At 45.9% G+C, this 15,236-nt stretch overlaps 1 protein-coding gene across 2 annotated transcripts in view; it reads left to right on the top strand.

Annotated features, from left to right (window-relative positions):
* ZCCHC7 (zinc finger CCHC-type containing 7) overlaps positions 1-3,187 on the top strand; it is a 200,042-nt gene extending 196,855 nt beyond the window's left edge. The window contains exon 9 of one of the 2 annotated variants that reach the window (XM_036330364.1): positions 1,844-3,187. In XM_036330364.1, the coding sequence (XP_036186257.1) occupies positions 1,844-2,283 (440 nt within the window). In that variant the 3' untranslated portion in view covers positions 2,284-3,187. The remainder of the gene's footprint in view (positions 1-1,843) is intronic. The other variant, XM_036330362.1, reaches the window with a different exon arrangement.
* The last annotated feature ends 12,049 nt before the right edge of the window (positions 3,188-15,236 follow it).

Genomic DNA, 15,236 nt, shown 5'->3' with positions numbered 1-15,236 from the left:
AGTTCCCAAATTCCTATTTTCGCACTGTTTTTACCTGCTTTGGGGGTCATTGGTTAACACAGAAAATGTTTTTAATTACCATGGAAACTGGAATTTTCTTGATCTCCAGAAATCAAGTACCCACTTCAAAAATCCTATGTTGTGCCCTGGCTGGTGTGGCTCAGTTGGTTGGAGCATCATTGCATACACTGGAAGGTCATGGGCTCAATTCCCAGTTAGGGCACATACCCAGGTTGCAGGTTCCATCCCTAGTTGGGGTACATAACCAATGGAAGTTTCTCTCTCTTTCTGTCCCTATCCCTTCCTCTCTAAAATACATTTTTAAAAAAAACAAAAAACAAAAAAAAAACCCTGTGTTGTAATCTATTCCCAATAAACATTTTTCTAACATAATGATAATTTTAGAAAATGTCCAGAAAGGACTTCTATCCATATATGTAGGCAGAGTTTTAAAGGCTCTTTGAGATTTTTCTGTTTGACTAGTGATTTGTTCCCAGTTTGTGTAGCTCTAGTAATTTTCATAGAAAGACACGCATCACTACTGGGTGACTTCCTGGAGCTTCCCCAAAGAAGTCATTTCCTATCGGCCATGAGCTGAGCTCCAGGTCCATAGCCATCCTCTGTGGCTTCTTTATTATGTTGCTATCGCATAAGGTTCTTTCTCATTAAATTATCCTATAACGTAAGCCTGTCTTCTCTACCTCTGTTCTTTCTTGCAATATACTTCAAGGTGGTTTACCAATTATTTGTCTTGCTTTGGGGACAAACAATTCTTTGTTTTTCAAGTTGACCTATACATTGTTGATTCTTTGGGCCTTTTTTGTTACTCTTTTCCAGATTCTTTTTAAAACATTAAAAAGAAATGCACCAAAATGTCTCTGGATTAAAGGATTATGGGTGCTTCTGTTTTATTTTCTTTATGCTTTTCTTTAGTTCCCAAATTTTCTGTAATGAGTGTTTATAAGTTTTATAATCAGAGAAAAACGATTTAGTTTCCTTTTTAACTGGTTATATTGACAGCTCTGCAGCACAGATTCACTTTGAAGCTTGCTGTGATTCATTGGAATTTTCATTTTATGCCGAAGTCTATAAGTCATTACTTATTTTTTTCTCTATATTCCAAAAATCATTTTTAAATATATTACTTTGCACTTCATTTCATTTGGAGGGGAGGCACTTCTTTAGTCTCTGAAGATTCTGTTGACATGTTAATTTTCATCCCGTATTGTAACCTCATCTCCCACCTACCCTGTCAGAATCACTGCTATCAGATCCTTGTAGTGAGAGCCAAGTCCTAACAAAACATAGCATCAGATCTGCACAACTACATACTCAGTCTCCAAGCCAGCGATCTCTGCTCTGGAGGAATAATCTGTCCACTTTGGCATCCACCTCTAACCAAGTACTGTGGCCAGACTTTATCTTCAGGGTGTAATTGAAGTATCATATGAGTCTGTCAATAAGACTGTTGTGCATCTCGCTTAACCTTATTATCAAGGGCTGTCCCTTGAATTGGTCAGACATGTCTTTTCTTCAGGAAGCTAGGATGATGACTACTCTCGCTCGCCCTCATCTGCACTGTTTAACCTAGTTAGATTGTATTGAACAGAATGATTATCATTGGACTGCTGGATGTTCACTGTTAGCAATCAGAAATGTATAACTACAGCCATATAGTTCTTAGTGAGTGACTTTTACTTTACTAAGGGCCCTTGAGAATGCCCTATCGTTAATGAATTTAAATGTATGGCTTCCCTCTCTGCTAAGTTATTTACAGACTTAGGAGAGTTCTGCATGGACTATCTTGCTGCAGAATATGCAAAAATACTTTTATATTTTCCAGAACTCCAGAAAAATGGGGAATTTCCAGGGCAGTTCAAGAGGCCGCATACAAAAGCAGCAAATCAGAGGTCCCACCATGACATGAAGAAGAGCCACGCCTCAAGGAGAAACACAAGGTGGCCTCAAGAAAAGAAAGAAACCCAAAAAGAAACAATGAGCAGGAACAACAGGGAGCGTGAAAAGCACAGGAAGGCCGACAGGTGTCATGACGTGGATGAGGACTTTCCCAGAGGCCCCAGAACCCACTCTTCCCTTGGCACCTTCAAAACCCAGAAGCCTCACAAGTCCTTTCACCACTCACACCAGCACAAGCCGGGAGAAGACAAGCTGCCCAGAGAGGGCAGGCGGGGCAAGCACAAGAAGAAGGAGCGCCCGGTGGAGGAGGAGGACGATGATAACTTATTTCTTATTAAGCAGAGGAAAAAAAAGTCTAGACTGTGAGGCAGCTGCCGGTTTGGCTCCCCAGCATTTGTCTGCTCTTCATGTCTACAACATTCTGCCAGTCTTTTTACTAATTAAAGTGAATTTTGTTTTGTTGTTTTGCTTAATCTCAGCCATACCCTAGAGCTACTGAATGAAGACCTTGCAAATCTGTTCTCTGTGTCCAGGAGGTTGCTAGGTGGGAAAACAAAAATAAACTCGGACTTCCCCTGATCCAGTTGATTTTTACTCAGAATCCTACAGATTGGAAGAATTCATCTTTTCAAGAGAATTTTTAAAAATACTTTGAAAAAAAGCTCATCAAATGTAATTCATCTTCCGTGTGCATGTGTAAATTAAGTCCTTGCAGAAAGAGAAATCAACGCTAACATGAAAAATTCATAGATCTTTTTCATCATTTTTCTAACATTGGAAAGGATAATAGTTATAAATCTAAGCTTTACTGGCTTCTGAAGCTGGGGTCAAAATCTTCCTTTGGTCAGAGCATCAGGGATGAACAATGAAGGCGTCGTCACTGAAGCCCTAAAGAAGCAGGGAAGTGGGCTGTTGTGAAATACAGGCAAGGAATCCATCCAGTGTGAATGTCCCAGGACAGATTTCCTGAAACAAGTGAAAAAGAGTCCTCAAAACTGTTGATGTCATCACCATGAAATAGTTTCTACCATTTCTACAGCCACACTTCCAGAACACTGTCACGGCTATATAGAGATGAATACTGCCCAACTTTTAAAAATTGTTTTGTTTTCATGGGTTTTTTAACTGTATAGCTATACAGAAATTTTTGTACTTATGAGCTTTTGTACTTAACAAGGCCTAATGTTAGAATTGGAAAAATAAAATGTCTGAAATAGAGTAAATAAATGTGTCTGATGTGTAAAAAGCCAATGAGAGTTTGGGTGACAAAGGGCATACTTGGGTTGGACAAGTGACTAAAGTTATAAAATCTCCAGTAACTAGGGTTAGAGTGCCCTTGTTGCCCAAGCACTAACTCTGCCAGAATAAAACAAGGTACACTAAGACAGTTTTATAATGTTAGATTCTTAAGTTCGTCTTTGTGAACTACACAAACTGCCAAATATCTGGTAGGATCCGCTCTCTTGTCTTTCTGGGGAAAACTCTCTCCTCCCAAGTCAGCTCCCATGTAAATTGTAGGCCCACAGTCTTCCATCCTCACCTGCCCTGTGGCTGCTCAGCTTGCTGCTCAGTGTAAGTGTTCATTGTGTGTTGGTGTGTGGCGTCCTCACATCAACTGGGAATGTTTTGACCCTAAGATAGGTGACCAGAGACTTACCACCCTGCTGAAGTGCCAGCGGCTCCATGGAGTGGTGTGCCTTGAGAAAACAGGCATGATTCCTCAGAAGGACCAGAACGAGCATGGTGTGCCTGGCATTCCTGCCGATCTGAGGGCCTCTACTTTCAGGACAGAAATGGGATTGCCATTCTGTAGCATCTTCCATACGTAGACAATTGTTTGGAGAAGGGAAGAAAGGAAGCTTTCTTTTCTATTTGTTTCTGCACATTCTCTTATTTTTCCTCCCCAACTGTGTATTTTTATAAGAACATTTTTAGAGTAGAACATTTGTTCTGGGGTATAATTTACCCTTCAGGTCCATGCATTTTTAGGCAGATACGAAAGGATGGTAAGGAAAGGCCAAACACAGAGGAGCCTCTGCTCCATTTCCTCCTCACGGTCCTTGGCACCTGCTTACAGTCCGCAGTCAGCCTCCTCACACACTGACTTTCCGTACAAAAATGTGGAGTTTAAAATATGCGGCGACTGGACAATCAAATAAGACTTTAAGTCTTAAAGAGAAGAAAAGCAGATGTCCCGAACAGTGCAGAGCTCTGTGTTGCGAGGATGGAGAAGACTCTCAATGTCTTTTGTCTTTTGATTAGAAGCAGCCTGAGGGGCTCCTTTTCCTGGGTTCTGGCTCGGTTCACATTTGGCATTTTTAGAGTTGAGCAGAGAGGCACCACCTCCCATTCTCTCAACGGAAAGCCTGGCTTTTGTGGGCCAGAACCATGCTATTCACAGTGCCTCTTATCAGGCTGTTTATTTTTATGTTTTACAAGGAGTACATATTCATGGGGGTGGGGGGGAGGTTAACATAAAATCATACCTGATTCTTCTACCCAAAGATATGGGTAACATTCTTACTATCTATCCTCCCATATGTTTTTTATACATATATACATTATTTCATAACCTGTTCTTATACTTAATAGTGAAAATATTTTCAATCAAATACATATCTACATCATTGTTTTTCGTGGCTCCATGATATCCTATTATGTAGCTATATATAAGTTATTTAATCAGCTTCCTATTCCTGAACTTTTTGGTTGTTTCTAATTTTTATTAGTTTTAGAAAAAAATCCTTTTACATACACCATATATTCTTCAATTATTTCATTGTGATAAAATAGAATTTATGGGTCCAAAAAATGCATCTATTTCATGCAAGGTTTCATACATATTGCAAATTACATTCCTGGCAGCCCGCTCCCAGAGTAACATGGAGTATTTTCATTCCTTTTTCTTTTTGCCACGTCGATGGGCAAAGAAACGTTATTTGTTAATGCTGCAGTGAAAAAGTTGATGTGGGCTGTGTTTGTGTGAAGAGAGGCAGGGTTAACATATCAATAATCTGTTGCTAAAAGATATGGAGAGAAGCTTCTCATAAAAAAACTATGGAGAGAAGCTTCTCATAAAAAAACAACTGGAAATTCTTCTGCCAACAAAAGATTCCACACAAAACAAGACAGCCTATTACTCTGTCCTCGTTATCTCGATCCCTGTGTGATTGCCTGTGCCGACTATTCTGTTCCACTGTCATGACCACCCCAGCAGGTATTAATCCTCCCCTCTTGGATATTCTTATTGCCTTCTAACCAACAAATATTTGCCATGGACCTTTTTTATGCTGGTAGTCTTCTTGCTTGAGGTTGACTTTAAGAGAAATCTCAAGCCTCAGGGGCTAACAAGCAATTGAAGAGACAAACACAAAAATGAAGACCTTGCCATACAGTGGAGCAGTGGCTGGAGGAGTTGAGAGGGGTAGGCAGGACCTCTCCTGGCCAGGACTTCCCGTGGGTCTTTGTAACAGAGTGTTTTCCAGGTTAACAGAAGTGGAACAGCCCTTCAAGAACAAGGAACCCTGTCAGTAAAGGCTATGAAACAGCAAGGATGTGCCCCATATTTGTTTCCTGAAGCCATGGTAACAAGTCACTACAAACCAGAGGGCTTAAAATAACAGCAATGTGTTCTTACAGCTCTGGAGGCCAAAAGTCCAAAATCAAGGTGTTGGCAGAGTTGTTTCCTTCCTGACGTGAAGGAGGATTCATTCTTGCCTCTCCTAGATTCCCGTGGCTGGTGGCTGGTGGCAGGTCTTGGCCTTTTGGGCTTGTAGATGCATAACTTCAATCTCTGCCTCCATCTTCTCTCTATGTCTTGGCTCTAGGGCCCACCCTAAATCCAGGATGGTCTGATCCCAAGATCCTTATTTACATCTGCAAAGACCCTATATCCAAATAAGTTCATAGTCACTGGTACCAGAGATTAAGACTTGGATATAACTTTTGAGGGAACACTGTGCAACCTACTACACACCCCAAAAGCTGTAAAAAGAATTGCTTCTACCAAGTTGCACTTGTTTTAATTCTCTGAGCCTTTATTGGGGTAATGCAGTATTTTCTCTGTTATTGTTCTCTCTGAATTTCCATTCTGGTTTATACGTTGCTTAAGACTATTGTAATTATTCCTAATTTCTGATCTTGCATATATCCTTATACCTCAATTCCTTTGTGAAATAAACATTGGGCAAACATACATATGAACAGAAAGCATCTGTCAGATTTGGGAGCATGCAGCTTCTTGGAGACTTTTTTTTTTTTTTTTTTAACCAAACTAGTGCCATGGTATTGGAGGGAATGAGCAGCCAAGAGGAGAGAATGTGTCTCTTTCTAAACAGGGAAGAAGAGAAAATGTTCTAGTATGTCTCTTTGTAGACCCTTGGCTATGAAATGTTGACAGAGGACTGGCAGAGTCAGGTCACTGTTGATAGGAAAGTGCTGAAAGTGGAGCGGATGATGGAGAACTAAAGAAAACTCACTTAATGGCACTCAAGGAGGGAATGGATGGGTCCAGAGGGATGCATGAAAGGAGTTGAAGACTGGTGAGCGAGATGGGAAATGTTATCCTCAGTGTCTCCCTTTTGATGGATGAGCTTTTCTGAGAATAAGGGAATGGGGGTGACAGGCGTGGGGAGGTATGGAAGGGCCACCAGAAGGAAGGGGAAAGGGGAGTCTCGGGGGGTCACTAGAACAGTGCTGGGGACCCAGAGCGGGTTGGAGACCAGGAGTCTCCTATCTCCTATTCACATGAGAAATGCCCTGTGAGGAGAGGAGGTGGGTACACATGCAAAGGAAGGATTTCCTGTGGGGGAAAAACAGACCATCGCTGTAATCTGCTTAACTTCTCATCTCAGAGTTCAGGCCTATGTACCCCAGTGAACAGCCCTTACAGATTTCCACATACGTCCTCCTGAGTATGTCTACCAAACATAACTCCACCTCTTGCACCCAACAGACCAATATAAACTCATTGCTGATCAGATGCCATCACAAGGACGTGCCATTTTGAGCCCCGATGACCTCTGACCACCTCTCTGGGCCTGTTTCTTCATTCTGAAATTGGAAGCAGTCGCCCGCCCTGTGTGGCTCAGTGCTCGGCTCTGCCAGGCATGTCCAGGTCAGCAATTAGGCCCTCACAGTAAGCAGCCAGAAGGGAAGCCACCATAAAGAACCCTTGGTTCACAGCTCCACCCCGTGCCCTGGTCCTGCCCTGGCATCCAGGGCACCCTGCCCTTGGGGAGCTTTTGCTTTCTTTAGTGGGCAAGACAGGTGCAATCCCCATTCAGCTCTACAACAAAGATATAAGCTCACACAATTGTGGAGCTGGCAAGTTCAAAACAAAATACATAGGGCAGGCCAGCAGGCTGGAAACGCAGGCAGTATTTTATCATTTTGAAGCAGGATTCCCCAGTTTTTGCCTTTGAGGCCTTCAGCTAATTGGATGAGTTCCACATTGTGGAGGATAATCTTTACTAAAGTCAACTGATTCGTTCCCATCTACAAAATACCTCTCCTGCAACATCTAGGGTTTGGCTGCACAGCTGGGAGCCATAGCCTAGCTCATTTGACATAAAATTAACCATCACAATAGTCTTTATCTCAAAGATGGAAACTGGAGTCAGAAACTTTGACAAAATCCTAATCCCTAGAACAAGGTACCAGGCCTGCCGAGTAACTTTTGCACCTTGGTAATAAGTTTACATTATTTATTCCTGCGTCCTACATAAAATTCTCCACAGACCAGAACCAGGCTGAACATCCGGGGAATGCTGTACCACATGCCCATGCAGCTGGGGAGGAGACTGGCTTGGTGCCGAGAAGCCTTCCTGACCAGAGTTTCCGACAGTGGAATAGGCCAGGGACACAGTGAGCTCTGGTCCCAGAGGGTGAGCTACCAGAGCCGTGGAGATTCAAGCATCTACTGAGACGGGGGCCAGGGACTGGAAGGAAGCCTCCCAGAGGGCCCATGGATTCTGGTAGCTCTAGATACTAGAAATGTTGCTCAGAAAAGTCCCTGCTTCCGCTTCTCCGCACCCCTCCTTCCCCCAAGTGAGGCGTCAGAGGTTGGGGCAGAACACGGAACCTCTCTGAAATGGAAACCATCTGTGCCTTTCTCACCCTCCTCCACCAGCCCCGCTCCCTGGCAGCCAGCCTCGCCTGGTAGTCTTCTGGGAGGGGAGCTACTCCGCCTCGGCCTCCTTTCACACCCACCTCATCCTCCATGCCTCAGGGGGCCCAGGGGATCCACCATCGGTCCATCATCCACAGGTCATGGGTCACCAGGCACCTCTCTTCTGTTTTGCCTACACCCAATTAATCATCTCTTCCTGGCGATTTGCATGGCAGCCCTCCTGCACTTGGCTAGTCAGGGGAGTTTTCTGGTTTCATTGCTTCACTTAACCTTGGCCTCCTGGGTCACTCTGGATTCCCCTGCCACCACCACAGGCTCAGCCTCTGAAACCTACCTGTCTGTGTTCCAGGATCCTTGTCTTCTCACCAGCCTTCCCATCCTATCAGCAAGCCAGGCTCTGCCCACAGCCCCATCTTGCAAAAGGGGGGACGGAGGGGGGGGGGCCTCTGGGCCATAGCAGGATCCTTGAAGTTCTGGTGGATGTCAGAACTGCAAAAAGGACCTAAAAGATTGTCTACTACACTCTGGCTCACCCTGTTGCACCCCATTTCACAGATGGGGAAACTGAGGTCAAAAATGAGGAAAAGGTGGCGTGGCTCAGTGGTTGAGTGTTGACCTATGAACCAGGAGGTCACGGTTCAATTCCCGATCGGTGCCTGAACATGCCCAGGTTGCAGACTCAGTCCCCAGTGGGGGGTGTACAGAAGGTAGCTGATCAATGATTCTCATCACTGACGTTTTTATCTCTCCCTTTCTCTCTGAAATCAATACATTTATTTTATTTTATTTTTTAAGAATGAGGAAAAGTCTTGCCCATGGCCAAATCTCAAGTCAGAGGAAGAGCCAGGTCTAGGGCTTTGGGGTCCTCTACCTCAGCCCTTCTCCCCTGTCTCTGCCACACTTTGTCAACAGAAAATAACTTCTCGGAAAACTTTAACACATTAGGAGTGAGTGAGAAATGCATTTAGTGTTTAAATATTGAGTCTGCTCAGATGGCAGCTATTTGCAAGAAGCTGTGGCCAACAAGCTGGGCTGTGGCCTGGAGCCAGGTGCAGGGGGCAGAGGAGACCTCCCCGCGGCAGCCCTGCTAGCATGAGCCCCTTAGAAGCAACACCTCCCCGCAGTGATCATCAGGAGCCAGTGAGCAAATGGACCCACAGACACAGGAACCAGACCTGGGGACGGGGAGAAAACTGGAAAGAAAATGGGGAGTAGTAGCAGGTCCCGGGAAGGGGAGGAGACCCCTGGAAGACCTCAGGTTCCCAGACCATCAGGGGCCAGCCCAAGGCCCAACACTTGCTATGAAAGAAACCGAGGCAGAAACAGTTCCTAGGACAAAGGAACTGTCAAGGTCAGACAGTCTTGGAGGTCGAGGTTCGATTACCAGTCAGGGCACATGCCTGGGCTGTGGGCTTGCTCCCCATTGTGGGGTGTGCAGGAGGCGGCCGATCAGTGATTCTCTCTCATCATTGATGTTCCTATCTCTCTCCCTCTCCATTCTCTAAAATCAATAAAAACATTAAAAAAAAAAAAAAAAAAAAGATCAGACAATCTACAACTTGGAGACCTTCAGAATTTATTAAGTCTAGAACCCTCTATGGTACAAGTGGGGAACCTGAGGCCCAGAGAGAGGAGCAGATAATTGGCATGGGATGGAGCCAGGGGCAGGGATCAGAGGAGACACCTCCCTGGGGCAGAGCCAGGCTGACACTCAGGCTCCTGCCTCCCTGGGTGGGGACAGACTTTGGAGGAGGTGTGAGGCAGGGACATCAATGACTGGGGGTTGAGCTTTTCAGAGCTCTGGAGGCTGGAGAAGCAGAAACACCCCGGAGGAAGGCTGGGGCGTCTCTGACAGCAGGCTTCTGAGGTGCTGTGGAGAAACCCATGTGGTTATGATGGGGGAAGAAGGGCTGTAAAAGTGAAATTTGCAATTTGTGACGGGGGGAAACTGAAAATGTGTTCTCCATCCCATGCAAATTATCTGTGGCCTTTGGTCCTGCACCTGCAGCAGCTCACAACATACACAACAGCGGGAGCACTCAGGTTCCCACAGTCTGTGCTCAGAACAGCAGCGGAGAAAGCCCCCTCAGTCTGGGAGGGATGTGCTGGGTGCCCAAGCTCCGTCTGCCGGTGTCTGCTGGGCAGAGCCCTGCCTCCTTTGTACCTGGCTGAGGGGACCCTGTTACAGACTACCTTCCTAGGGACAGCACTTGGCCCTCCCCACCAGTCACCCCTTCCTCGTCCCACCCGCCAGACATGCCCACATTGTCACTCCTGTGAGAATTTGCGGATCTGTCTCTTGCTGGAAGTTCCCTTCTTCCTTTTCTTCCCCCAACCCTGTCAGCCTGACCAGAGACTCCATGAGGAAACCTTCCCTCTGCTCCAGGCCCCCCACCTCTGTGGACCTCCTTGTCTGGAGCAGAGGGAAGGTTGGCCACCTTAGCCACATCATCTTGTCAGGCTACTCTCAGTTGTCTATCTATAGTCTCAGTCTCCCCCAGAAGACTGGGAGCCCCTCAGTGGCCAGGCACTTTGCTTGGCCCACAGTAGGAGGACAGAGATGGCAGACATGTGGTGTGCATGCTGCCACCGTTCCAGGTGGAGCCCAGGGCAGACATTGCTAATCAATCATGATCACCCTTCCCTTGGAGTCTCAGAAACTTCACTCCTCAACACTGGTTCCAGGTAGGCAGTGCCTGGCAACCAAGATTGGCTCCCTTGATGAAACTAGTGACTATCCCTGAGATGGGGGCCTGTAAATGTGTGACTCAGATCTCAGGTGGGGACTACTGGCCCCTCAGATTTGGCTCCCCATGGAGCCCACCCCATGGTCTGTGCTTTCCGTGTTTACTGAGAGATTGAAGGTTGACTTCCTCAGTCTCCCTCCTGAAACAGTCCAGGCAGGAAATATAGATGTTTTCTCAATACACACACACGTACACACATGCACACTGTCACACATGTTCACATCACCCACATGCACACACACATATCCCCACATGCACACATTGCACTCTCACATGCACACACACATACCCACACATACACACAGGCACATATACATATATACATATTCACACTCACACACACACACACACAGATACGCTCCCGTTAAACATTTCATGAACGTGGGGAACCTCAGTGAGATTTGGGGGCTAGGGGAGGTGTTACCTTTCACAGAGCACAGCTCCCCGCCATCCTTGCAGTCCCCTCTGCCCACTCTCCTTCTTCCCTCCATCCCTCTAGCACTGCCCACCCCACTGTCAAGTCTTGTCCCTCTCTTTTCTAAAGCCATTCTGCTGTGGGGGGGGAGGTTGGGGGTTAATGGGGGGGGGATGAGGACACATTTGTAATACCTTAAATAAAAATAAAAAAAAAATAAAAATAAAAAAAAAAAAAAAAAAAAAAAAAAAAATTGAACATAAAAAAAAAAAAAAAGCCATTCTGCTGCCCGCTCTGGAGCTGGGGACAGCCCACACCTGTGTCGGTAGATCCCAACCCACTAAGTAGAGCAGCGGTTCTCAACCTGTGGGTCGCGACCCCTTTGGCAGTTGAACGACCCTTTCACAGGGGTCGCCTAAGACCATCCTGCATATCAGATATTTACATTACGATTCACAACAGTAGCAACATTACAGTTATGAAGTAGCAAAGAAAATAATTTTATGGTTGGATCACAACATGAGGAACTGTACTTAAAGGGCCAGAAGGTTGAGAACCACTGAAGTAGAGTCTTTCTCCAAGAGTCATTAGAATCACAAGCCTTGCCATCAAATACTGTTACGAATAAATGGATGGCTGTAACAAAAGACGCTTGTCTACGCTCCCCTTTCCATCCTAAACTAACAGGATTCAGTGACAAGCACCATGTTTAAGCCCCTTTCCGTTGCACAGCACTGCATCCAGTATTACAAATAAACACTACTGTCCCCAAAAGAGCACCCGCCTGTGGGCAAGCACAGATGCCTGAACAAGTAATGACAAGTGGAGGGGGTGAGTAAGGCCATCCCTGGAGGCAAATACTCCCCCGCTGCGATGTGAAGGATGGCCCAACTCCAGGTGAACAAGACTGAGAGGGCAATCTCAGCAGGAAGGACAGCACGTGCACAGGTGACATTTTGTGCCAGGTGTAAGGCTGAAGGTAGAGAAGCAGTGTGGAGGCGTGGAGAGAGCGAGCAGAGGCCAGACGCCGCCAGGGCCCAGGGTCGGGGGCCCTGACTCCATCCTGCCCAGGGTGGCCCTGGACCACCCGTGAAAGCCCTGGTTTGAAGAGGATCCAGTATCACAGACATCTTCCCCAGAACCTGAGCCATGAGTCCCTCTCTGTCCATCACCAAGGCCCCAGGAAAATATTTATTCAGGACCTCACTCTCCAACAAACAAACACACGTCGGAGGCCACCATTTCGGAGGCTGTCACTGTAGGGCAGTTTCACCTGAACTTGAGCATCATGTAAATGGGATCATCCAGTAAGGACTCTCGTGTCTCTGGTGTCTGTGGCTCAGTGTGTCTGTGAGGTACACCCGTGTGCAGGATCTTTTAAAGTTTTGTTTCAAATACTGGAAGTTGTGGCACAAAACTTGGAGGAGCCCGAACTTAACCCAACAGTGTCCTAATCACCCGACCACAGAAGCAGGGCTCTCATGAAAATTAGTTTTTATCCTCTTCTGTTAAAAGCTTACACAGAACATAAGCCTCAGGGACCACAATGTATAGCAAACTCCCCCACCCGCAACTCCAGTCCCCAATTTAAGAGACTCTATTAAACCCAGGGTGGATTTTCTATGCCCTGTGGTTTTCCATTTTGTCTTTTAATTTTTATTTTAAGGACTTAATTTTAACAAAAGAGCCAAATTACCGCCACACTTTAAAATAAACTTGTTTAGGGGAGTTAAAAACAGGCTTTAGAATATGGAACTTTAATTAACTTTGGAAAACGGTAATTAAGCAGCCCCTGTGCCCTGTCTTATGCTTTGCAAAGGCAAAGAAGAGAGATCAGAGACTAGAAGTTCACACCTTGGCCAAAAAGGGAACCACCTGAAGAGTTGTAAGGTTTCTCCTGCCCAGGCTGCACCCCCAGACCAATGACATCAGAATCTGTTAGGTGGGGACCCAAACACTAGGGTAGTGTTTTAAGCTCTCAGGCAATTCCAATGAGCATTGAAGGTTGACAATTTCTAATTTAGGTTGATTGGCAGCTGTCAACAGTGATGCCATAAGAGACAGGAAGGAAGGGAGACAGGTGAGGCTGAGAGACACAGAGATCTTCACACCAAAATCCATCTCAGCTTTGGAAGGAGCCAAGGAGACCGCAACCAAGTCAAGTGACACCAAGGGACATTTCCAACCTTTAAGAAAAAGTTCTGTTATGGGCTGAACTGTATTCCCCCCCAGTTCCACACGTTGCAGTCCTAATCCCCTCAGGGTTTGGCTATATTTGGAGATCAGGACTTTAAGGAGATAATCGAGTTACCATGAGGTCACTAGGATGGGCCTAATGCAGTCTGATTGGTGTCCTTATGGAAGAGGAGATTATGACAAAGAGACACCATAGGGTACATGTCCAGAGGAATGGACCCTGTGAAGAGGCAGGAAGAAGGAGAGAAGGAGAGGGCCTCAGAGGAATCCAACCCTGCCAGCACCTTGATTTGTGGCTTCCAGCTTCCAGAACGATGACAAAATCAATGTCTGTTGCTTATGCCTCCCAGTGTGTGGCATTTTGTTATGGCAGCCTGAGCTTAATCCAAGTTCTATTTCAGCTCTTTGGCCTTATGTGTAGAGTCTTATAAGGGCTACTCCTCTAGCCAATTCTTTACTTCTAGGACTTTACCCTAAAAACTAACCAACAATGTCCTAGAAGAATTACCTACAAAGGTGTCCATTGAGTATTCCTTTTGTTGTTGTTAATTCTCAACTGATGATATTTTTTTTTCCCATTGATTTTTTAGAAAGAGGGTAAGGGAGGGAGGGAGGAAGAGAGAGAAACATCAATTGGTTGCCTCGCACACATGCCCCAGCTGGGGCTGGGGAGCAAACCTGCAACCCAAGTATATGCCCTTGACCATGAATCAAATCCATGACCCTTTGGTGTGCGGGCCAATGCTCTAACCACTGATCAACACCAACCAGGGTTCTTTATAATGGTAGCTATAGGAAATGTTTGACAGTGGGAGAACGGAAAAGCCAATGATAGTGACCAATTCAACTGAGCCTACAGAAGCCATTAAGCTATCAAAAGTTTTAAAGCTGCACATTCAGCATGGCCTCCCACCTGTGCACAAATGCACTGATCTTGATCTTGATCAAGAACCTTATCCTGAGATCTCCTAACCCCAACCTAGGATGCTCGACATGTGTCTACTTTCTTTGGCCTCCAATTTCTACAGGTAGCACCCTCTCCCCAAGGCACACAGACTGACAAGAGTCTTTTAGCCTTTCAGTTTGTGCCTCAGTTTGTCCCATCTGTATCTCAAACTCATGCATGGATGTATAAATATGGAAAAACGTATTGAGCTGTAACTGCACTTTATGCAAGTTATATGTCTTTTTTTAAGTACTTTTAAATGCAGTGTTACAAAGCTATACGTTAATATGGCACATACACAGGTGACTGGTACAAAGTCTGTGGAGCCGGGTGGTGTCTCTTACATAAGGCTCAAAGGTGAACACAAAATGAATGGGGGAGAAAGAGCATCTCAGACATGCTCATCTAAAGGCTCAGAGGATGTGTTCTAGGCCAGTGGAGGATGCATTCAGGTGGAGAGACTGGCCAGACTGGGCCTGGAGTGTGGTGGGGGAGGTAGCGGGACAGGGCGAGGGCATTGGGCTGCAGATGGAGTTGTCTCTTGTGCTGTTTCCAGGAACAATCCTAGTGTGGTGGTTAAGGGTGGCCTGTGTTGTCAATGACCTCCAAGGGGATCAGGCAGCCATGTCAGCTGGAGTGCGGGGGAGAGCAGTGGGGTGGATATGGAGCTCAAGAGTTCAGATGATGTGGCTAAGGTCCCAAGTTCTTGGGATAAAGATGGGAAGGCCAGGCACAGACTAGAGAGCTGGGCTGTGTGTGTGTGTGTGTGTGTGTAGGGAAGGGGGTACCAATAGGTCATTTAAACTTGGGGCACCTAAGAAGGTAGACACAATGTCCCGGGATGGGGTGAGGGGATCTCAGGACAAGATCGTGGGTTACACCTTG

This window comes from Myotis myotis, unplaced genomic scaffold, assembly GCF_014108235.1.
Source record: "Myotis myotis isolate mMyoMyo1 unplaced genomic scaffold, mMyoMyo1.p scaffold_m19_p_12, whole genome shotgun sequence".
Classification (NCBI taxonomy): Eukaryota; Metazoa; Chordata; class Mammalia; order Chiroptera; family Vespertilionidae; genus Myotis; species Myotis myotis.
This window is presented reverse-complemented; position numbering and strand designations above follow the sequence as displayed.